We start from the raw sequence: 26247 nt of genomic DNA, 5'->3' as shown, positions 1-26247 counted from the left end.
GTATGTTTGTGAATAGGTGTCCCCCTGAGGATGCATGCGTGCACCCTGCTAATCTAGATGAGGTGGCTTCCAAGCTCTTCTTCATTCATAGTCTTTGTCTAAGTTTCCTGATAATCGACTGCTAGTTCTGGCTAGCATCTGCCTCCTCTTTCCATGCACTATAACTGGAAGTGGATTCTATCACTGTGATAGAAGATAGCCATAACAATGCTTCCCTGATGATGCTAGCAGAGTATCTGGAAAAGAGTAGGGTCTTACTAAATGTTTATGCACTACCATCTGCTGTGGCTCTCAGGGTCCTGAGGAATAAACAACCTGGTCTCATCTCCTGGCCCAGGGACCTCTGGGGGCTGGTTCTTTCTCCTAGGTCATCTAGGACAAGCCAGCGCTGAGATCTGACTTGGTCTCCCATGGGTGCAGTCTGACCTAATTTAAGAATCTTTCTTTAGGGCCTTGGCTTGCTCAAACTCTATACCAGTCTCTAAATGCTCATGGTCATTTTTTTCCATCTCTCTTACTTCTTTTCAGCGTTTTTCATGGTTTTCTGGGGCCTGTCTATAAATTTTGACAGGGTTTGTATGGGAAAGGTGGGATGCTTTTTCAGATCACTATCTTAAGAAGAAGCTCATTCTTCAATTTTACAGACACTGAGTAGGATGAGAACAACTGTGCTAGAGCAGTTTAGGGTCAAATTGGGAGGGGTTTCCAAAATCAAACCGAAGAGTGTATATTTGATCATAGAGGTAAAGGGGAGCCTCTACAGGTGATTGAGTAAGAGAATGTTAAAGTCGCCCTGTGCTTAAAGATGTGGAAGATGACCTAAGCAGACAGAAGAAGATCTCCAGGACCAAACAGTCAATAAGCGACTGCTGAGCCTCTACTGCATGAGGCTATTTTATCCAGTTCCATGCAGCTAGTAATGGGTGGCCCCAATACTTTGACCCCAAATCTTAGACTTCTTCCACTATATCATGTTGCTTGTCTACTTGGGAATTTAGGCAGACTGAATTTTTAATGTGTGATTTATTTATATGCTTTGCTGAAATGTGGAAAATTTGATATGTAAATGGTGAAGTTTTAATAACAAGTCTGGAAAAGCATTAAGCTGCCCTGAGTTTTCCAAGTCCTTGAAGCGCTCTATGGAGCTGGTCGCACTTTGCCTTTTGGAGCCTGGGTTGCAGGATGGTTCTGCTCCAGTTTCCAGGGCCAGTTCCGAGCTCTGGGCAGGATTCGGGAGGAAGGGCAGGGTTCCAAGAACATAATTCCATCACAACTGCCAGACGGTGTTGATGTCTTGGCATGAAGGTAGAACTCAGGGAACGGCTACTCAAATGACAGGAATGGAAAGATACAGTCATACATTTTGCCACTCAGACCTGTCAGTGTGTGTGTGTGTGTGTGTGTGTGTGTGTGTGTGTGTGTGTGTGTGTGTGCGTGCATGTTTTAATGTGACTGAATTCTGTTAGGATTAAAGTGCAATGAATATCGTCTTGGGTACACTGCCTAACAAACCAATGGACTCATTAAAGAACAATTAAAACAAAACCAAAACCACTTCATTTCTGCACTGCAGAGGACAGTGGATTTACACAATCTAGTTAGCTTCTATTAACATTCAATGTACATATTCTTGTAACCAGGACAGTGGCTAAGACTGGGGCTTGTGCCGCTGTATTGCTAAAGGAATAAGCATAAGATTAGATAGGCTACTGGGCTTGGCATCAGATAACCTGGGTTCAAATCCTCTTATTCTGAACTACTGGCACAGAGTAGGAGCTTTATAAGTGTGCGGTGATGAAGTGATTCTCTCTAGAATTAGGTTCTTCTAGTTATTCTCTTCATCCCTCTGATCTGTCTAGAGACCGAGGATGCTTGATACCCTCCAGTAAATCAGGAGAGTTTAGGAAACTAGGCACATTTTACGAATATGTCTTCGCCAGCTTCTTTCCCTTCAATTGTCCCTCCAGATCCCCAGCCAAGCTATCTCTTTTTGTCCCCCTTATTCTTACACTGTGCAACAGATCTCATCTATGAGAGAATGACATTGGGAGTCAGCAGATGTCTGCAGTCCCTTCCCAGTGTATTCAGATTATCTTATTCAGAATGCCACCAACCTGTCCTCTACACACTTGCAAGCTTTCCTTACTACTTAGCCTATCTGAGCCACTTCTCCACTATGAGGTTCCTTTTTCCTACCCTGTCAAAATCTGGAACCTAAACAACTGTACCCTCGAATTTCTTAGTTATCTGGGGGCTCTTTTTATTAATATGCTTCTCAGTTGTCTGTCAATTGCCTTCTGAAGCTTTCTGTACCAATGAAGATGGCCCACTGGGGCACTGGCAAGTTAAGTCATTTGCCCAGAGTTACGGAATCAGCACATGCCAAGTACCAGACTTGGGCCCAGGTCTTCCTGTCTCTATTAATATTAGTAAATTGATAATAGACATCTCTGGAATGAATATGAAGTGACATTTTTCCAGTGACAAAGATGTATCCAGGCATTGAAATTGTTGCATGAGGAAGGGAACTGTCACCCTGGGTTTCTTAAGCCACATTAAATATCATCATGAAATATTTGGCTTATACAGATTATATACTGAAATACTGGATCTGTCAGTGAAATGATAATGATGAAGATTTGGAAATAAATGAACAAAAATAGCATAAATTGTCAGGCAAAAAGCCAAATAAAAAATATAAGAAAAAAAAAACAAAAAAACCCCATCTCAAACCATATACAAAAAACAAGCTTTCCAAATTTGCCTTTGAAAATGTTAACTTCATTTCCTTATTCCTAAAGTTCTGTCAATCTGAAATAGAAAATCTTTTGAAATGGAATATACATATATTTTTCCTTTTATTCAATTTTTTCTATGTTGTTCATTTCCTTTTTTCTTTTTAATATCTAATAATTTGTGGGATCAACATGATGCAATGGAACAAATGCTGGAAAAGCTGTTATTATTCTTCACATTTTATAGTCAAGAAAACTGAAGACGAGAAAGGCTAAGTTACTTGCCAGGTGTTACTCAACTTAAGTGTTTGGGATTCAAGATTCAAACTCAAGACTTCTTTTTTCATAGTCAACATTGCTCACTTAGAGACACAAGTACTCAAATGAACTTGTGATTTCATAAGTTTAGATGACTCCTACAATGATGCAAATGCCAGTCCTTAATGTCTGCCCATATTGTGTGACTTGTTTTTATGTCCTGTCATAAAGTTATCCATTCAATTTCCTGATAGTCTTCTTTTTTTTCTCAACATATTGCAAGGATGTCTAAGGTCTCTGCCTCCTACCCAAGATCCCCATCATAAGACAAGTGTGTTATTTTTAATGAAATTCTTTATTCTTGGTCTTTGAAATTTCTTACTTGCTCACGGTCAGCATCTGCCTCTCCTTTGCTTTCTCTGTTGTATTGTTGGAAACAGAAATTTTTTACCCACTTTGTTTTTCCTTTCTGGAGAATCTGGAGATACTCTTTGGAGTATCAAAGCAAATATCTCAGGGTCTGAAATATTCTAGAGCTTGATAAAATTAATCAGCATAATGCCTTGTCATGGTATCTCATGAAAACTACAATGAAATTTTGTTTTACTCTGTTTGGTTTGGATTTGTGATGGCCATTTTAAGAAATGGCTTCTACTGATGCATATTGACAAATTCCTCTGTTAATTTATGACCTTAGGGAATTTCCTAGTGTATTAAAAGGCTAAATAACTTAGGAAAGGCACAGAATTAGTGTGTGCTCTTCCTGACCTGAAGACTAATATTTAAATCACTACATCATACTCTCTTTCCCTATAAAATTATTAGTGATTCACTATATCAATGAGGTCTAGGGACAGTGTACAGGAGATAGGAATATTGGAGCTATTAGACATTTCTAAAGCTGGTATAGACATCACATTTCCAGATTCTGAATTTTTGAAAAGAGGAATAAGGAGAGATAAATTAAAATGTGTATGGTTAAACAGCTTGTTAGGAGAAAAGGCTGGAATCAAAACCAGGTTGCTTGACTCACAGTTCAGAGCTTTCCTTCCTCTGTCAAGAACCATAGTTGTCATTAGTAAATATCCCTTTTCATAGGATCAAGTGATTAGGATCTCGTGAATAATCGAGTTTTTTAAAAATCATCTTTAAGTTGTCTTTTGTTTGTTTAGCCTTATAAAGAGCTTCATAACCTTCCCTATTTTACATATGTAACCTTCCTAAATCATTATAAGGAACCTCAGAAGAAACTTCTTATGTTTCCTTCAGCTGATTCAGTAGGGAGAAGTTTAGGGAATTGTACAAGTTGAGATTTTGTAGAATCTGAATGGAAGTTTTAGAATTTTATTTAGACTTGCTCTTTTCATATGCCGAATCACATCTGCATTATTATATGCTCCTCCTCTCCCTTTTCTGTCCATGGATCTCTCAGCAGCCTAGGAATATTTACTCAAAGGAGAAGTTGACTCAAAAAATCTGGGCTCTTCTTCAGAATTTTCCAGGATTTGCGACCTACAAAATACCTTTGGAATATGTTTTCTGTATAAAATTACATATGTGGAAATCAGGCAGGAGTAGCTGAGCCAGAAACCTAAAGGTGTTCCAGATGAAAAGCATTCATTATAGGTGCCTTTTTAAAAAATCTGGAAATTAAGGGAACTGACAGAAAATGGGGAATCCCTGTCTAAAGCAATGATTCACCAAATTATTCACCATTTCCAGGTGAACAATGAAGATAAAAGAAATCACTGAAACCAATGGATTCTCTTGTGAAAGGTAATTTCTATTTTGCATTCTTTTTAGAGGTCTCTAGGTCAACTTTTACAAAACTTTTATTTATTTACAAATCAAAAAGCCATAAAATGCCAGTCTTATTTATCCCTTAATGAAATCATTACATTTTCTTCTGCAGAACAAAAACATGAGGACAAAGAACTTGAAATAAATTTGCCTATTTTCCATTTGCTGAGCAATAACCATAAATTTGGGTGTAAAAGTAACAATAAGGACAAAATTTCCCTTCTCCTCCATTCCCCTTTTCCCCTTCCCCACATTTATAGGTTTTTATTCTGTGAAGAAAAATAAGAAAAAGAGAAATATAAACTTATTTTATAAACAAGACAAAGGAAGGGAACAGTTATGGCAGCCTAGCAGTAGTTATTTTTCTTAACTTCAAATAACATACTTAGAAGGTTGGTCCTTCAGTCCTTTGTTGCTGTAATGCATGTCTAGGGAATCGAGAAGACAGATGATATTGGACAAGTGCCCAGCATTTGTCTAGGCTTTCATGGTTTGTAAAGAAAAGGGGCAGAAATTATGGGCAAAGTGATTTACACCATGACATTGCAGGCAACCCCATCAAATCAAGTCAGCATTACTTCTTTACTCTTACCTTCACAGTAGTATAATTGCTGGTCTCCTGAATATGAATTAAAATCCCATTTTCGCTCCTTGTTCTAAATTTCACTTCAAGGCTGCTGACCCCAAAAGGCTCTAAAAGAGTCCCTCGAATGCTCTGTCTTAATAAATATTCCCACTTCCGACTCTGGCTCATGTGGTAGTCCAGTCGGCCTTTGCCTTCCAGAGACAATGCTGTGTCAGGAGTCATTGCTGAAAGTCAAAGAGAAGAAAATGAACTGAATTGTTTTTTCTTCATAGATCACTTCATATTCCAGTTTAGAAACCTGCCAAAAGGACAAATTGTAAAAAAAGAACAAAAGAATAACAAGAACTTTAAATTGAATGCCAATGAAACAAAAATCTCTTAAAAATACCAAAACACTTTTTTCCCACCCGTAGATTTGTGTTGATTCCCATTTTTGAGTTCGTTTCTGTGTCTTGCAATGAAATGCATTTTATAATAGTCATCATTCATTGGTCAGATAGTCATTAAAATAATTCCAGAGATTAATCACTGACATTTGAAGAGGTAGCCACCTGTTGGGAATCAGTAGTGATTACACTGGCCTGGTCTATGATTTATTAACATTTTTGAATGTCCTAGCTTGACATGTGGTTTCATACTTAATATACTTTGTGAACTCTGGATAGATTCCCATCTGTTTAAAGTATGCACAGAGAGGTATCGGAACAAATACATTCTTTCCACCCACCACACCACCTTTGTCAGCGGGGATTCTCCCTAGCACCACCACCGTGCATATCAGGTACTCTCAGAACATCTACACATTTGTGAGGCAAGGGACCGGAGGCAATACTATACCGTGCTCCTAGCATCAGTTAGGACATAAATTGGAAGGTGAAAATCAAGCTCTGTAAAGACTGCCCTCAAAAGGTCTTCAGAGAATGCTTGAATGAATGTCTTTCACAAGCTCGTCTTCCTTTCTAAGATAGAGCCATTTGGAAAAGGCTACATCTAAAAGTGCTCATTAACTTTTCACAAAAGTGCAGGGCAACATATACTCTCTGTGGAGACAGTCTATCCTAAGTAATCAAACCTAATTACACCTGTCATAAACCAAGCCACTCGATGACACCAACTCTCGATTTTATCAAGGGATTTCTCTTTGTTTTTGAATGAGTTGCCAACCCTGCCTCTTCCCAAATCCAGGTAGAATAGCAGTGCTGATTTAATCACTAGACATTAGCCACTTAATTGTAACATTAGTCATCTGGAATAGTTCCACCCTCTCTCTCAACCTAAGTAAGTAGTGATGAATGAGGATTGGGGTTTGGGAATGCAAAGAAATTATGTTAAAATCAATTAAATGACATTGAAAGAATAATCTAATAATATCTTGGACCTGAAAAATAAGTCTATTGCAAAATTTTTGGAAAGGTAATTTTAAAAAGCATTAATGCAGTATTGACAAATTAGTTAACTCATGTCCTTCTGCTGACATTATGAGGTAAACGCTCCATGCTCTCATTTGCAGAATTTCCCACCAGACCTGAAATGTAAGTCAACTACTCAATTTCACTTGGAACTTTGACTTTGGGAAATCCTTCCTTCAAAACTTAGGACAACTCACCTAGAACTTAGTAGATGCATTCTAAAGAGGTGCTTGAGTTCAGGGAGAGTACATGATTTGTTCAGGTCTTAGAGTTATAGAAGCCATCAGAGGCAGGATTTCCACTCTGGTTTTCCTGACTCTAAATCCAGTACACAGTATCCATTATACTCCTCATCAGTTTATCCATTAGTTACAAAAACATTATCTTTTACTTCCCAACATAACATGACTTTTTAAAGCTAATTATTATCTTATAGGGGAAAAAGTAATTTTCTAAATTTGACTTCGTAATTAAGTCTTTAAACTAAAAGAAGACTTGATTACTTCTCAGTCTGATTTCACGCAACCAATCCAAAGTCTAGAGATAAACACAAAGCCTTTGGCATACATACATTTCTCACAGTATTTCCCGGTCAATCCTTCTTTGCACTGGCACTGTTGCCATGACCAGTGGTCTGTGCATGTGCCTCCATGTTGGCACGGGCTGTTGGCACAAGCACCCTCCAGTCTGGGACACCTAAAATAAAGTGAAACAAATTCTCAGAACCAAGAATTCAGTGTACGTGCCCCAAAAGCAAACTCTCAGGTAAACTTTCTCCTCAGACTTTACTACCTGGATTCTAAAGTCCCACGGGGCAGGGATGTGTTTTATTCTTCCTTATGTCTCCTACGGCTCTTTGCATGGGGCCACAGGTCAGTCAAGAAATATTTGTTAATCCAGAATGTATTTTTAAATGACAGCAAGGGATATTCCAACTGATTCCAAGCAGTTCTAATGACAGGAAGTTGAGTCTCCAACCTTTCTGATTGCTAGGTCCTGTGGTCACTGACACAGCCAGACTCAAATGAATAGGGTAAGGGAATCAAAGGGAAGGTCCTCGTCATTACCAATAATGGAGTATAGAGCCATCATTGCCCAGACATTTGGTGTTCTTTGTCACTAAGAGCCCAGGCATCTTTACTAGTACAAGACTTACCCAGCTAATCATTGAGACAATCAGCTCAAGGTGTCCTCTGAACCAACCTTCTTGCTACCCTTCCTTCAAGCACATTCACATCTACAGTCACAGGATAAAGACTGTCTCACAGTTGCCAAAAGCGAATCTCATATTTGCCTTGATTTCACTGACTGACAGCTGGCAGCCAGGATTTGGAAAAAGGCTCATGGACCCCTTAGTGTTCAGAGTAATAGGGGCTACCTTCCTGCTCTGTTATTGCCTTTCTGATTGTGCAAACAATAGAAGGAAAGGTGATAATCTACACAAAAAGTTGTAAAAGGTATTGATACTTCTCACATGAGTGCGTGAATGAAGGAAGGAAATAAACGTGAAGTCCTCACGATTTGTCAAGCCTTGTGCTAAGCATTGGGGATACAATTTAACTAAAAGAAGCTCATCCATTTTGAAAGCAGAAAGCAAACTTCTTGAGAATAGGGATCCCATTATCTTTTTAAAAAAACATTTGTATTCCCAGTACCTAACACTCAACAAATGCTTATTGAATTAAATTCTTATTATATTTCCTGACCCTCAAATCAGTAGCAACAACTACAACCACAATAATAATAGCATTTCAAAATGCTTTATAATTAAGACCTCTGGGAAGTAGAGCATGTTATTATTCCCATTTTATAAATAAGGATATTCAGGCTCAGTCACACAACTTAAGTATCTGAGGCACGTTTGGAACCTAGGACTTTCTGAAATCAAGTTCCTTCTTTTTGTCCCCTTATTCCTATTATGCCCATTCTTCAAGAAACATCATGTATGTATATATCATCATATATGCACACAAATGTATGTATATGTCACTTTCTACATGAATCTTTTTTTGATTGCTCTAAGCCACATTTGTTCTTCATGTTCTTCAAGAGGATTTATTTTCAGGCCCTTCAGTTCATCACCATGCAACGCTGTACCATGTGTGAATGCTACTCTGATCATACTTGCCTACTCTTCTCTCTTGTAATTTAAAAAACAAAACAAAGCTAGATCACATCCTTTCTTTTTGGTAGCATCTCACATAGTTCTAGGCACACTGATTTTGAATTTCAAAGGCCCTTAGAAGTCATTGAATCTAATTCCTTCTTTTTACAGATGAGGGAACTGAAGTACAGAGAGGTTAATTGATTTCCTTAGAACAACATAGCCCGGATATGTTTGAGTCTGGATTCACACTCAGATCTTGACTTCAACTCCAGTACTCTTAGTACCATGGCAGGATGTCCCCAAAGTCTTATTGTAGTTTTAAACTGCAGTCTAATGAAAGAATAAATGCAGTTGTAAATTTTACTAAGACTTTGGGAAACACTATATAAAAGTACATAATCCCAAAGGTTTGAATTCATAGATTCATGGAAATGTAGTGCTCAAAGGGTTGCCAGAAATCATCCAGTTGAATCATTTTACTTTACAGATGCAGAAACTGAGACTCAAGAGTCACAGAGATAGTTAGGGTAGAACTGACACTCAAAATCAGATCTAACCACTTGGCTGGCTTCCAAAATTTGTTAACAGAATAAATAGAAGCATGTACATTCAGAGCATTTCAATATGGTTTAATGGCATGTTTAAGCAAGAGGGATTACTTAACCCCCCATCTTTTTGCAAGTAGAATGTTCTCAGATAACAGATTAAAATCTTAACTAAAACAATGTTTCAGCACCTCGTGGAATTTAGGGCATGGAGGTATCTCCAGAGAAGACGTTTCAACGATTTAGGTTTCCAGGAATTGTGGTTTCATGCTTACTAATCCTAGGCATTATATAAGAGGGTGACAGTAAGTTGTGTAATTCCCAAAAGGCATTTGATAGGTGCAGTCTTGGTTTCTATTGCTATGTGACTATTATATCAACTCAACTGAAAATACAAATGGGAATCAGAGGTGTCAGTTCCCCCTACCCACATGGCAGCTTTCTCTGTTGCATAGCTTGTATGTCCTAAATGGCAAACTGGACCAGAAGTCAAGTGGAAATTGTTGAATCCACCTGGGGATCAGTGACAGTTCTGGTTTGAAATGGAATAGCCCCACGGATACCACACAAACTCTCTAGAACAAATCACTTCTGGTAAACCTCACCGAAAAGACCTATGAAGAGAAAGGATGATGCTAAAATAGTGAAATATGGTTTTGAATTTGTCCAAGTCCGTGGCAAAGTCACAGTCAATATGGAGAGATTCAAGTCAAATGAAAACACATCATAATTATAGGTTTAGAGGTTTAAAGCTGGAACTTCAGAAGTACAAACTCATTGATTTAATTTAGTGCTCAAAGAAGACCGAAAGGTTATCTCATCCTGCCATCAATGAATGAGGAAACTGAGAACTAGTGAGGTAAAATGACTTGCTTAAGTTCATTCAAGTAGTAAATGGCAGAATCTGGATTCAAATTCATACCCCCCTATTCCAAACATATCAATCTGGAGCTCAATTCTGAAATTGTTCATATTGGATGTATAAACAGTTGTTTATGACACTTTAGGTCAGCTAGGTGGTACAATAGAGAGAAAACTGGCCTTTGAGTCTAACAGACTTTTCTTGTCATATTCAAATCTGGTCTCAGACACTTACTAGTTGTATGAGCCCGGGCAACTCACATAACCCAATTTGTCTCAGTTTCTTCATCTGTCAAATTAACTGGAGAAGGAAATGGCAAACCACTCCAGTATCTTTGCCAAGAAAACCCCAAATGAGGTCACGATGAGTCAGAAATAACTGAAATAACTGAACAACAAACATCAACATTGTACTGTGTATGCACACACACACACACACACACACACACACACACATATTTACCATACTGAAACAAGATAAGTAGTTATGGAATAGCTCCAAATTCATAAGGAGTGAGAAAGTGCTAAGAAGAGAAAATATACACTTCTAGTATAAATATTGACTTAGTTTAAGAATTTTTTGTAAATTCTGGAATCTTTGAGTGAATTTGCTAGCAAAAGACTGGCTAATTAAAGATAATTTCAAAAAAAAAACACATATTGGTAACTTAGACAAGAATCTAAAGTAAAATGGAAACATTTATGAGCAATGAATAAAACAGTTATGACAGAGATAATGAGTATAATCCTCCTGGTGGGAATTTAGCCAATCTATTATTATCTATTTGGAAGATATTGATTCTTCCTGGTCCTCCAGAAAGCGTTAGTTAGCGTCTTTCCCCTTCCTTGTACCCTGAGGGGTAAAAGCTACTCTAGCGGCCAGAGGGATACTTCTGTTTTCAAGAATATGTCATTTATTTACAATTGGTCAGAGTTATCATTTGAGGTAAGTATATGTACCCAAACATAAAAATACAGTGTTTATTATTATATATAATTGAGCACAATTAAAATTTCTCCAATTTGCTTCTCTTTCATAGAAAATAGAAACACGCCAGCATACCGATCAAGGATCCCATGAGCTGCCAATGCTTGACTTGGTTCCAGGGGGCGTCCATTAATGGCAAATTCCATTATGCAACCAACAAAATCATAGCTTTCCACTTGTCCTCTCCTTTGAAGCACTGGATCCAGGGACCTGATGCCACCAATCATAACTCTGTTTGGCTGCACATCAAGAGTCCTAAAGAAGGGAAACAAAAGGAAATGTATTATGAAAGCTCACTCAGTTATTGGGGGTCGAATAAGTAACTTATGGAAGAGCATCTGTGTATTTTTTCTATATTACATTATATTTTATACTCACTTTGGGCATCAAGTATGACATCTCCTAACAAAAAGAATCCATTAGATATTAAATTCATTTTTTCCTGGTTAAATATCTTTATTTTCATGGAGATAATTCTTCATTATCTTACTCTTCTACAGTCCTTCAAAAAATGTTTGCCAATACTTACTAATTCTGGCATAGGCCTAAATAGTAATATCATTTTATAACAATGTTTCCATTTACATAGCACTTTTGGATTTGCAAATCTCTTGACACATGTAGATCTCATTTATTTAGTCAATACATATTTATTAAGCACCTAGTATGTACCAGTAATTGTACTGAGAGCTGGAGATACAAAAAGAGGCAAAAGATAGTTACTGCTTTCAAGAAGCTTACAACTCAGAGGAGGAGATAATAAGAAAATAAGCAAAGGGAATAATAAGCAAATGGATATGAAATATGCATCAACATGCTATTCACATACTAGCTGTGAGACCCTGGACAGATAATTTCGCCTTTAAATGCCTTCAAGGAACTCTTTATATCTATATTACAGCAAATTGTTCCGGTAAAGGGATTCCACCTTGTGAGATTCACAGATGAAATCACAGGTACGGGTACAATCCCTGTTCCCAGCCTGCCCCCCCCCCCCAATAATTGACATCCAATATAAAATGACATATTTATTCAAGATACTTCCACCCCTTAAAATACTTATTTTTTTAAAATCAATGGTAAATGTCGTTTAAATGAGTTAATTGTAAAGCACTCAGCCTAGTACCTGGTAAATGCTATATAAATGTTAGTTATTGTTATTAATGATAACGATAATTAGTAAAATTCAACAGAAATGACCTCTACTATCCTATAAAGACTTATATTTTCCTTTAACTTCAGAGATAATCTAGAAGAGGCTAACACCGTTAAAGACATCTGTAGTCATCTCATTTTAGTTGGTGATGATTTTGCTACTTTTAATAGGATACATTCTAGTGCTTTTATAATTAGGGACATAAGATATCATTGACCAGCTGAAGAAATTCCTTCATTCACTCTAGGATCATACCTTCTGTGCATCTTATAGTCTCTGAGTTGTCTAGAGGACAAATAATTTACCCAAGGTCACAGAGTCAGTATATGTTCCAGCCAGAACCTGAATCCAATTCTTCCAGCCTCTGATGCCAATTGTCTATCCACTACAGTATAGCTGTCATCAGCAAACCAAGGATCAGTGATTTTGAGCTGGAAGGGAGTAGAGGTCATCTATTCCAACCCCCCTCATTTTTAAAAGAAAAAAACTAAAGCTCAAGGAGGTCATGTAGTCTTAGAATCAGGATTTGAACCCAGGTCCTCTAACAATAAAATCAGTTAATCAATAATCATTGATACCAAAAAAAAATGTAAAAAAAATCTCTTTAAAGAGTTCACATTCTAATGGGTGAAACAACACACAGACAATTCTGTACAAATAAGAGATGTCTTTTGATTGTACCACACTACCCACTGTTACAATTTATAATAATAATGTGTAATAGCAACCTTGTTTTATAGAAGATATAGACATCTTAACGCTCCTTCAACATATCTCATGTTCCAGAACCTTCATGGACCTTCCCAATCACTATGGTCCCCACTGATCTCACCCTTTTGTAATATCCTTTGCATTTTTAATTTATATCGTGTGTGTGTGTGTGTGTGTGTGTGTGTGTGTGTGTGTGTGTAATGCATGTATAAAGTTAATTGGACAGTCCAAAATTTTGCTGCTCACAAGGGACACAATTTCCACCACTTCTATTTTTCTCGATGCCTATTCTAGTTTAGGCATAGAATTGTTCTACAAAAATATTTGTTGTTGAGAGGTTCTTGGTTCTAGCTGAAGCAAGAATTTTCATGGAAATTGTAGATATCATTTAAAAATGACAAAGAAAAAGACAAACAAGGGCAATAAAAATCACCTCACCAGTCATCTGAAACAGCCATAGTACTGACGGTGCAGTAGCCTGGTTCTTGGTCTTCAGAGCAGGAATCCACAGTTAGGGATGCTGCCTACAAAGCAGAAGAAGGAAGCAATTAATCCTTTGACAGCTCCCAGGTCACGGGGATATTCAGACGGCCCAGGGATTTGTCCCATGTCAGTATAACTGATATAGATATAACTAAGTGTGCCCCCCCCCCAAAAAAAAAAACAAACCACCACTTTGATTCTTAATGACTTGACTTCATGCCTGGGGGCATAAAACTCTGCGTCATCCTGTGTGATGTCTATAGATATGGAGTCAGTAGATTTTCCATCTGCTCATCCATGATAGCAGAATCATTTTCTTTAAATAAAAATATTTGGAAGGGCAGAGAGAGGCCATTGTAATACTTTACAAAACTTGTGAAACTTTCACTATCTTTAGACAGGATAGATAAGAGTCCTTTATTTAACTACTTTGAATCTATGTTACTCATTTTTTTGGCTAAGATAAAGGAGGCAATTTTTATATATAAACTTACTTTATAACATGGTCTTACACATTTAATGCAATCCTACTATTTTCTAAGTCACACTGATACTCATTTTAATCCAGTTTGATAAACAGTGAGTGATTTGTATGTGCAATGAACAATTAGGAACTGAGAAAGTAAAAACAATGTGAAAAACAGTTCCAGATTTCAAGTTTTCATTCCATCAGAGGTAGGGTCTGGCGATGATAAAAATGGGGGAACATAATTAGAGCAAGGTGAGTAGATTAATGATTATTGGAAGCAGAGTGAGATAAGGGAAAGAGCGATGACTAGAATCAAAGGACTTGGTTTCAAATCTGTCTTTTCTACTTAATATCTGTGTCACCTTGAGCAAATCATTTCATTTCCACAAGAATATTCACTTTGGGAAGGCCTTCAATGAGAAAGAATTTGTTTCTCTTAGAATTTGCAGAAAATTTCAAAAGTACTTTAAGGTACTCCTGAAGTATCTGATGGATACCTACTGCTTCCTGTTTCATTTTTTAGAACTTCTTCTCTTATCTGTTCTGATCCTTTTCTTTTCTATCCTCAATTTTTCTTTCTTTTCTTCTTTTAATTACTTTAATTTTCATTTTTCTTTAATTTTCTTTGTTACCTTTCTTTTCTTTACCACTTTTATTTTATTTTTGGTCTTTTTTATTTCTTTTATTACCTTTTCATTTATTTATTTTCGTTTTTCCATTTATTTTTAATTCTCCAAGATGGAAGGTAAGGGTTTAAAATAAAAACTATTTTGATTGTGATAGGCATATAGATACAAAAAGAAAACACTTCCTGTCCTAACAGAATTTCTGTTCTACTTGGAGAAGCACTGCCTACACACATCAGTAAAAACAAAATATCTGCAAAGTATTTTTCTTTTTATGTGAGGGAGCCCTAGAAGCTGGGAAGATGAGGAGAGGCTTTGTGTCTTATATATAGCATCTCAAGTTAATGATTCCCAGAGGCAGAATCTAGAAGGGAGTGAATTCCAGAATGGAGCTAGCCCATGAAAAGTCACCAAAGGGGACATATATTAGTAGGCAGGAGTAATTATTAATAACAGTTTTGTTATAATGAATAGTATATGAGAGAGAGAATGACATGAAATCAATCTGGACAGCTAGGTTGGAGACAGATTAGGAAAGGCTTGAAAAGATGCCGCATCCAGGATTTTGTATTTTCCACTGGAGATAAAAATAAGATCCTGAGTTTTCTTGAGCAGGAATTATTAGTTCTTGATTATTCTTACCTCCTCTGTGATCACAGATTTAGAAATAAAGGAAACATCAGACACAATAAATTTCAATCCCTTGATTTTAGATATGAGCAAACTGAGGTTTGTGGAAATTAAATGATTTACTCAAGGTGAATACACAGTATTCTTGTGGTACTAGGTGATTGCTTCTGATACTTTATATTCATAAAGTGCTTCTTACTTTTCAAACTGTTTTATATCTACTACCATATTTGATTCCTTCAGATCTGTAAAATAGGGATTTTAAAAAAAATATATAAACTATGAGTGATCACAAGTAAGTTGGAGGTAAAACTAGAATCTAGGTCTTCTGGCTCTTAAGTTATAGATGGAAAAGCAGTGAGTTTGTATTATAAGGATCTGTTTTCAAATCCCACTTCTATTACTGAATGATCTAGGGCAAGTCAGAATTCTCATTTCCTATAGTTAAAAAATGAGGTTAGCCTACTCCAGTTCTAAAACCTATGATTGATATTTATTTACCTGCTCTCCATGGTCTTGGGCCACTTGATATCTCCCTGCAGGTTTAGTGGCTCACATTTCAAACGTTTTCCACTCTTGGGATGTATCCTAGCCCCCTCTAAGTCACCCACAGCAAACAATGTGTGACTAAAGGATTCGAGGGTGGTAGTACTTTGAAAAATTTTGCTGACCAAAAAGAGTAGTGGTATTGCTTGGATTTCCTAATTAATTCTCATATCTGTTGGCAATAATTTCTTTCTTTCCCCATCTCTTCTAGGTATTTTCCATATACGTTAGGTTGTGAATTTTTCCAGGGCAGGGATATGTGTTTTGCCAGTTTTTATACCCCCCCCCCCCCCAGTGCTTAGCACTGTACTGGACACCTATTAGGTGCTTAGTAAATATTTATTGATTATATTTTGAAATGAGAGAATTGCAAATATATGCTCTATCAAGAAATATACAATCCCTCAAATTTCATTAATATCAAATCAATTTATGGTAAATAAACATCCTATTTTACTAGCTGAAATAGATCTTTATGATGCTATTGTATGATTCTTTTGCAAAATATAGAAAAAAATAAACTCTCATTAAGCCCATGTAATGTATCAGATGGTTTTTTTATGTGTTTACTTTTTAATAATATATTGTATATGGCAACATTGAGGGTAAATATTTATGCCTTTATTTCTATGATGAATGACTAGGATCTTATCTATGGGTTCTTTTGATATACTGTACCCTCGAGATTTTCTGAATGGTACCTTAGTGTTCTGAATGACTTAATGTGCTTCCCAAACATGAATGGCATTTTGTTCTCAATGGAAGGATTAAACTCTGATGATTCATTCCTAAAAATTCTTAAACCTGACTACATGCCTTGATTGATGAATCACTTCTTTTTTTCTACAGTTTTCTACTTTTTGGAATCTATTTTCAAAATGTAAGGCTTCAAGTACACCTTCCTTTATGAAACAAAGGTAATACCTCTTTTGGGAAACGTCATCATGGTTCCTAAGAGCATCACCCTTATGGAGCTTATGAAATACATTCATATAATTATTTTATAAGAACTCATTAAACCACATTTTCCCAGAGAAACAAAAGATAAAGAATATCAAGAAATTTTTTTAAGGGAGAAGGAAAAGAAGAGTAAGAAAAAGAACGAGAAAGAAAAAGAGAAAGAATAAAAAGAAAGAAGGAAATTAATAATGAATGAAAATGAAATATTTTGGAATTTGCAGAAGGCAAGAAATTTAAATTTAGAAGCAAACAGAAAAGTATAACCACTTTGGAATTAGTGAACTCAATTTATCATGTTTAAAAAAAAACATATAATGATGATAGAGTTTCCTATATAATTCCCTTTTTGATATTCTTTTTATATTAGTGTTCATATTTAATGGTATTTGTTAAGCTCAGAATAATGAAGGAGTGTTTTCACAAGGATGGAAGCATACCTACACAGAAAATCTAGATCTTAGATCCTCCAGTAATTATATTTTCCCTCCCAACTTAATCTTTATTTTCTACATTCTGAGCTATGACTGTTCTTCTATGCAATGCAATGATATTTAAGATCATGTTCCATTTGGATCAGAGTTCCTATAATTTAATTTTTACAGTCAAATATTCCTTCTTCTTAGGCTAGCATTTCTCTACAATTACTTCTTTCAGTTGAGATGTTTCTATTTTGTTGCTGCAATATTTCAAAATTGAAAAGTTAATGACTTTACCATTTTCCAACCAAATCCCTCTACGCAGAAAGACATGACAGATGCAAAATCCAGTAGGCGCTTTATTTTCTAAGCCTTCTGACAAAAAAGGGGGGAGGGAATCCATCTTCCAGAAGTACAGAGGACTAGGATGAATCTTTACACATTTCGCTCTGCCAAACTGCATTTGGCCCAAGATAACAAAGAAAAGGGAAGGGTGGGCCTCTGGGGGAGGTATTTTGATTTTCCCTTCTTCCTCCCTTACCCTTATATACATATTTTGTAGAATTTTGGAAGCTGAGAGATGAAAGAGGCTACAGAATCATCCAGTCTATTCTTTCCCTTACTGAAGTGACTCCTTCTACAATATGTTGGACAGATGGCCTCTGCTTGAATACTTCCAGTGCATAGGACTTTCTACTAGGAGGCAACCTGATCCGTTTTTTAAAACTTCTAATTGTTAAAAAATAAAAAGATCTCAGAATCATAGATTTAAAGCTTGAAGAGATTCTAGAGACCATTAAATGCAACCATCATATTTTAAAAGATACTGAAAGGTTAAATGATTTTCCTAAGGTCACATGTAAGTATCAAAGATATAACTTGAATCCAAGACTTCATGGTTCTTGACCCTGGGCAAGATATTTAAGCCTGCTTGCTTCAGTTACTCATATGTAAAATGGCCTGGAGAAGGAAATTGCAAACCCATTTAGTATTTTTGCCAAGAAAATCCCAAATGGGGTCATAAAGAGTTAGAGATGACTTAAATGACCAAACAACAACTTTCTGGTACGAAGTCTAATGCTTTATCTAATATGCCCTGCTTCTTCTTAGGTCATTATTCTTCAGTGGACATAAAATCCATTAGTCTGTATAGCCTATTCAGTGTTTCTAATCCTGATTTGTGAAGCAATCCTGAATAAATTGATTATGTTTCCTAGATGAGAGTTTATATAGTATTAAATGATAGCTATCACACCCCACTCAGTTTTCTCTCCACATTAAACATTCTCCATTCTTTTAGCCATTTCTCATATGGTATGGCTCCGATATTGTCTTGGTTATCCCCTTCTTTACTTGCCTTTTTCAAAAAAAAACTATGCCCTACTTAAAATATATATATATATATATATATAATCACCTGAACTAAAACCAGTATTCTGGATGTGGTTTGACCAGCTCAGCCTACGGAAGACTCTTGCTCCTATTGATTTTAGTATGTGAAATCTATTTCTATTTCCACAATTGGCATGAGCTTTTATAGTACCTGCATGCTGTTATTGGCTTATATTGAACTTGGGGCCAACTAAAATGCCAGGTCTTATTCCCTCCAACTATTTTCAAGACAGATGAGACAACTGCTATCTTGGGTTTTTAATTCATATCATTAGATTTATTCTTCTTTAGAGAGGTTTGCAAAGACCTTTCCCTACCATGACACTGTGAGATATTTTTAGGAAAGAAATAAATGGGAAAGGTTTCATTTGATTCCACCTAAAGTTGGAAAATCCCCCAGCAAAAACCATTAAAGGGAAAGGGAAATATCAGTATGCCTTTTTATTTAGGCTGAAACTAAACAAGGTAAGGCAAAGCAAGAAACATTTCTCTGTCTCTTTTTAAAAAATAATTTGTGTTTTTGATGAGAAGCATTTCTTAAGCATTTACTGAATGAAGTGACCTGGCTTAGGTACCTAGTATTTTTGAAGGCTAGCAGAAGTGAAGAACAGATCAGAGAAGATAATGAAGTCAAGGACCCTCCAATCCATCCATCAATTAATAAACCAACAAAAACATATTAGACACCTCTTATATGTCAGCTACTATGCAAAACACTATAGAATGGAGGCTTCAAAAGGAACTCACTAAATGGAGAAGGGGGAAGTAGTTTTGCAGAGAGATATTCCATGATGAATGGGCTTTGAGGGTGGTATACTGGTCCGTAGTGAGGAGATTACAGGCACTGAAGGAGATTCTAGGATGTCAGAAGTAAAAGGGCAAGGTTTTGAAGCACAGAGGAAGGAGTCAGGAATAGAGCTTACTGTACAAAAATACAACCAGATGCCTGTGGCTCACTGATCAAGGGATTCCAGATAAATCTGATGATGACACTATCTGGAACAAGAAAGTATTAACGATAGCTAATGTAAGGGTTCTGGCCTATTGGAGCTACTACAGCAAGGAAGAAAACTTGATCCTTAGATGGTCACTGGCACAAGGTGATGACAATGGGGAAAAGGTCCATGGGCAGTACATATATCTCTGGGACCACCCTGAATCCAGAACAAACTCTGACATTTTGTTAGAATTTTAGCAGGGAATAAAACTAACTCCCAGTAAATGACTCCCCCAAAAGACCAAGACAGGGCAGAAAAGCTTTGGCATCTGACCTCAAAAGGTCTTTGAAGATGCCTGAAACCAACACAATCTCCAAAATTCAGGAGCTGATTCAGGAGGCAAAGACAAGGTTGGGGTTTATGGTTCCCCAGGGTCCTGAGGTTAATGTGATTTCTGCTAAGAGGTGGTCAGAATTTGAATTCAGGTCTTACTGACTTCAGATTCAGTGGTTTAAAGATAGGAAAGACATAGCCTGATGAAAGTTCACATGGGGGCAAAGATCCAGAGATATAAGGGGATGGTAAGTTTTTTATGAGTCAATGAGGATACCAAGAAGACAAGCTAACATAAATTTTGGGCAAATAATGGGAGACACAATGTCAGGAACTGGGGACATGGCCAGGCTGCTATTTTTCTCTAGTCAAATAGCACATTGTACTGTATTTTTTAAAAAGCATTGGAAAACTGAGATATCTGCAAAAGATCATGGCCAGGATGTTGGTAGAGGGGTCTGGGGACCATGTTATTCTAGAATTCTTGAAATCAGCTGGTGATATTCAGCCCGAAATGAGGCAGATTTCTCTTTTTAGGACATATAGCTCTCTTCAACCATTTGAACACTGATTCTTTGGAAATGGGATTTGACCTTTCTGCTTGACTCAGAAGGCAGAATTAAAAACAATTGGTGAAAGTCAGATTTGGGGAAGATGTATGGAAAACAAACAAACAAACAAAACATCCTAACAGAGCAAGTTGTCTAAATGTGGAATGGACTACCTTCAAGGATAGTGAGTCCTCCATACCCTCAGTGGAGATTTTAACGGAAAGATAGACAATCATTAGTCATGGATATTATTAAAAACTTATCTATTCAGGCGTGGTTTAAAGCATATAGCTTCTGAGATTCCTTCCACATCGGATATTCTATTATTCTTGGTACCTTTAAGGACAACTATTTTTTTAAGTTTGCATGCTATAATTTCACCAAATTGGCAACATAAAGAATGCCCCCAATTTTACCCAATTTAAGTCTAATTCATGGTAATCTTTCAGGCCAAACAGATCTGGGAGAAAACACTTCTTTTACTGATTCACACACCAATGTCTTCATTGGAAAAAACCCTGAGGATAGAAAAGAGTGAAGACAGAGGAAAAGTAGACAGCAATGAATGAGATGGATAGATACTGTAGAACATGAGCTTGGACAGCCTAAGAGTCTATGCTCTAGTCCATGAGGTCACAAAGAGTCAGATACAACTGAAAAACAATACGTCAATGCCTTACCATTCCAGCTCTTCGGGCAATCACAGTATGGAAATGTCCATCAGACACCTTTTTCATTGTAGTCAGTTTATACGTGCCACTGCCAATGTTATAAGAGAATCGTAGACGCTCTTCTGCTATTTCTAGGGCCAAGAACTCAGCCCGTTCTCCTGTCTGGTTGTCATAATTATACAACAGCAAGGCATGGCTTTTAATGGTTGCAAACTTGGCATATATATAGTTGTTGTTGGGGTCCAAACTGGGAAATTCCATGTATGATAATTCCTCAAAACCATAGCTATTCAATTCACAGTGTTTTCCAAAAACACCTAAAGTTGAGAAAACACATATATAAGCAAAGAGACAGTTTGAACACATCAACCCGAGTCTGGGGAAGCTTTTTTTGAAATGAGATTTGATTCAAGGACATTGTTATGTGGAGCTGTGCTGGAGCCAGCTCACCTGAGCTCGTGAGAGCTAACTAAAAATTTTAGTGTGCCTGTTTACACCTCAGAAATCAGAAAATGGCACAAAGCAGGATTTTTTAATACAGGAAACATGTTAATAATAAAGATTAAAATTTAAAAAGTATCATGGATGCAATTATTTTTGATAATTTAAAAAAATGTATTTTCTAGAGAGCCACTTGTTAAAAAAACTGCCACTACCTACTACATTTACATGGCTTCATGAAAAATCGATCGAAGAAATCAGCCAATCAACCAGCATTTGTTCAGTGCCACTACTGTGTATTAGGTGAATAATTACTTTGAAGCAATCTGTCCTCAATTCGTTTTTATTCCAATGAGGAAAATTATGAGGAGACATGGTTGGCAATTTTTATGTATCTTATAGTCTTGGAAAGTTGCTTAGTGCACTGAGAAATTAAGTCACTCCTGCTCAGTCCCAATGAGTAGATGTTGGAAGCTGGACCAAAGCCCAAGTCTTTTTGGTAGGCTCTTTCTCCACTATCAAATGAAGTAGGTTCAAAATAAATAATTGCTCACATATTCACCTAAATTACAAGTAATCCAAGTAGGAATCAAACTCAGGTCCCTTGACTATAAAGCCATGCTCTTTCCACCATAATGCTTCTTTTTCAATCTCTTTGCATGAAACATTTTGCTTATTGAAAGAAACAAAGTGTCTTTCCTTTGATTTCTATTTCTGTACTCTGTTCCTCCCACCTCCTTATTTTAAAAGCATGGTACAGTCAGAGTAAGGTCTTGAAGCAGAATTTTCTTCCTCCATTATCATCACTCTGGGTCCCCTGAATTTGGTAGATTGAAGGACTTATTAGTTTTCCTGTGCTCAGTGGAAAGGTATTGACTCTAGAGACTTGCAATCTGAGTTCAGATCCCAATTTACTAGCTTACTAGCCTTTTGACCCTGAAAAAATCTTTTCATTTCCCCAGGCCTCAGCTTCCCCCATCTGTAGAATGAAGCAGTTGGATTAGAATACCTTTGTAACTCTAGATCTGAGTCCTACAACTGTCCTGTTAATTGTTCGCTGTCTTCTGTTTTATTCTTTCTCTCCAGGAACAATTGGAACTATGCCAAAGGGTTATAAAACTGTGCATACACTTTAATCAGCAATAGAGCTACTAGATCTTCATCCCAAAGAGATAAGAAAATGAAAAAATATAATAAGTACAAAAATAATTATTTCAGTTTATTTGGTGGTGGTAAAGAATTGGGAACTGAGGCAATACCCATCAGTTGAGAACTGTCTGAACAAGTTGTTGGATATAATTGTAATGAAATGTTATCATGCTATAAGGAAAGCTAATAGGGATGGTTGGAGAAACACCTGGGAAGATTTGTATAAACTGATAAAAAGTAAAGTGAGAAGAACAGCGGGACATTATTCTGATCAGGGCAATGATTCATGACAGTTCAAAGGAGTTCATGAAAAATGCTGGCCACTTGCAGAGAGAGAACTGATTAACTCTATGTAAAGTATATTTTAACCTTTTTTTTAGCAACATGGCTAATATGGAAGCACATTTTGCATGACTTCCTACGTATAATAGATATAGTATCATTTGTCTTCTCATTGGATGGGGGAGGGGCTCAAGGAAGAAGAAAATTTGGAAATGAATTTTTTAAATGTATGTTTGAAAAATTACCCCAGATCTATATCTTTTAGTTAGACAAAAAAGTGCTCAATATCAAAATGGTCCTCTGCAAAAAGTTATATTTATCAAGAACACGAGGGGAAATTTCAGGAACTGACAGAAAGAATAATTTCTAGGGGATCCATATTTGCATGAACTTTTGACGCTTTTCCCCCATCATTTTGTTTTTCTGTCAGAGCAAGTGGGCCATACCTGTGATTCCATTGTCTAGTTTCCCTGACTTCCTTCAAGATTCCATTCAAATCTTTCCTTTTGCAAGGATACCTTTCCCAGAATCCCACCTGCTGATTCATCCCCTTTCAGATCACCTATTTACTCTCTATAGAGTTTCTACACAGTTATTTACCTGCCGTCTCCCCTATTAGACTGTGAGATCCTCGAGGACGGGGATCATTCTTGTTCTTTCTTGTATCTCCAATATTTGGTATAGCTCCAGTCACGTAATATTGATTGTCTAAAGAATTTTCTATGAGGAATCCAGCAAATCAGTAACTAATTTGCAACTTTTAGTCTGCAAGAGTTGCCTAAAGCCCTGAGAAGCTAGGTGACTTGCCTAGAGTCACAGTCAAATGTTAGAGGTAAACTTTGAATCTCAATCTTCCTGACTTAGATACTAGTCCACTCTTGGATCAAATCACACTGCCTCACTCTCTCATATGTTGTGATATACTAGTAGACTGTAATAAAGGTCTTGGATAGAATGATAAAGTACTGAAAAACATTTTTTTAATAGTCTTCTCTTTTAGTGTGGTCCTGAACACAGAAGGGATTCAATAAACACTCATTTCTACACTTCCCCTCCTTAGGTGGTCAGATGCTAAGCAGTAGAGAGTAGATCATGGAGTCAAAAAGACCTGAATTTAAATCCGGTGATCTTGGGCAAGTCTCTGAAATTCTATATGACTCAGTTTCCTCATCTATGAAACAGGGGTAATAATAGCATCTATCTCCCAGCGTTGTTATGAGGGAAAATGAGATAATATTGTAAAGCACTTTACAAAAAGGATATATATATATATAGATAGATAGATAGATAGATAGATAGATAGATATTTACATATAATGCTTGTAAGCATTATATGTAACACTGATTAATATTAATATTTATTGTTGTTATCCTCATAACAATTCTGGGATTGCAACCCCTCCACTCCTTGAGAGATTAGTTGCATGAATGACTGCATTCGAAGCTTTTGTTAATATTGGGCCAGTTTGGCATTTAGCATCTTTGAACTTAGCCAGTCTTGGTCTTAGAAGACTGATAGGCACTACAAGATGGGAAAGCTTCCCAGCTTGTTAAGATTGTAAAGAATGGGCTCTTATGATAAAGTTTTCTGGTACTCAGAGTCCTCTCAAAGACAACATGGAGCATTGATTACCACAATTAGTGGATACGCTATATTGATTTCAGAATCTTCGATTCTCCAGTGATTTTATTTTAATCAAGCTGTTTTCAGTGCAGGCATTTTATCTTCTCTCAACAATGTAATATCCATCTCTAATACTCGTGTTATTTTCGGTAGTATCTTGAAAACCCAGGCCCCATCTTGAAAACAAAAAGACAAGTTATACTCACCAAATGGGCAATGACAATAGTACGACTCAACACCACTTTGACAGGACCCTCCATTAAAGCAAGGATTGCATTCACAATAATTGATGGAAGATTCACACATTTTACCTGAAAATGGCAAAGAAATTTTTAAAAATATGTATTTTAAAAAGTTAAATATAGAAATCTTATTTAAGTAATTATGCAATTAAAACCCTTTTCCACCTTAAGCTATTTTTTCCTTAACTTATACAGAGCATCTTAAAAGTCTTAATGCAGTTTCAAGCTATATTTCCTACGGCACTAAGACTCTGAGGACATCCCTTATTTATAAAGTCGAATTAAATTATTTTGGGAGAAAGATTTTATTATTATCTCTAAAAGAGATTTTTAAATTTATGCATTTGTTTCTTTGGAAAAAAAATTAGCTTATCCTTGGAAGAGATTTTTGATGAAAACTTGTGGCATTTTTTGAGCAATGTGAAGTAAAAATGATACAGTGTTTGTTAGACCTGGGTTTGATCTTTCCTCTATTATTGTTTAGTTCTGGAAGTCCATGATCCTCTTTTAGTATCGCCTGTTCTCTAAGAGAAAGGTTCTCAGCCATTTCTGAGTAATGGCCTCCTTTGGCAGTCAGGTGACATCTATGGACCCCATAGAGAAATAATATTCTTAAGTAATTTTAAAAATGATGAATTTCAGTTAGAATTTAGTAAAAAGAGGAATACAGCATCTTTCCCCTTTCCAAGTTTATAGATCTGGCATATATATATATATATATATATATATATATATATCTGGTTCCCCTCCCTGAAATCTATCCACAGACCCTGGACCCAGGATTAGGAACCATTGCGGTTAGACAGCTATTAAATTATGATTAAGAGGGTGACTGTTCTAATCCATAATGGAAATCACAGATCCTCGATATCTGAGACAAATAAAAACTCATGAAAATCATGGGCATTTGAATCGTTCAACTGTATCTGAGTTTTGCTGTGACCTCATCTCCTGCTAAATTTTACCTCCAGTCTGGGAAATGTGCGGTGTCCTTTGCCCTTCATTCATTTTCCAGACACTGAGATTTTTACACTATACATAACACATTCATAGACCAGATTCACCTCTATCTGCCAAGCATTTCCCCCCTTAGATTCCAACAACCTTCCCAGAATCACATAAATATGCAGACTCATTGCTAAACTCTAAGCAATTGGCATGTATCCTCTTTTATTAAATATGCCCACTTTAACTCCTCTCCTTAATTTCAATTCATTTCATCAAAGGTGGACAATTTGACTTCAAACACCAGAAATTATCCACACTTGTGCAGTCAGTGAAAAATACTTGGAACCATCCTAAAGACCAAAGGAAGGATATAAACAGTTTTATCTTTGT

The 26247-nt window shown here is 36.5% G+C and overlaps 1 protein-coding gene across 1 annotated transcript in view; it reads right to left on the bottom strand.

Annotated features, from left to right (window-relative positions):
• Positions 1-26247, bottom strand: part of FAT4 (FAT atypical cadherin 4) — a 203997-nt gene that overhangs the window by 17686 nt on the left and 160064 nt on the right. The window contains exons 11-16 of the mRNA XM_056803836.1: positions 24874-24978; positions 21181-21488; positions 13595-13680; positions 11365-11544; positions 7360-7484; positions 5386-5603 (exon numbers count right to left, since the gene is read on the bottom strand). Of these exons, the coding sequence (XP_056659814.1) occupies positions 5386-5603; positions 7360-7484; positions 11365-11544; positions 13595-13680; positions 21181-21488; positions 24874-24978 (1022 nt within the window). The remainder of the gene's footprint in view (positions 1-5385; positions 5604-7359; positions 7485-11364; positions 11545-13594; positions 13681-21180; positions 21489-24873; positions 24979-26247) is intronic.

The sequence above is a fragment of the Monodelphis domestica genome, chromosome 6 (genome assembly GCF_027887165.1).
Source record: "Monodelphis domestica isolate mMonDom1 chromosome 6, mMonDom1.pri, whole genome shotgun sequence".
Classification (NCBI taxonomy): Eukaryota; Metazoa; Chordata; class Mammalia; order Didelphimorphia; family Didelphidae; genus Monodelphis; species Monodelphis domestica.
The sequence above is the reverse complement of the archived record's forward strand: the minus strand, read 5'-3'. Positions and strand labels throughout refer to the sequence as shown.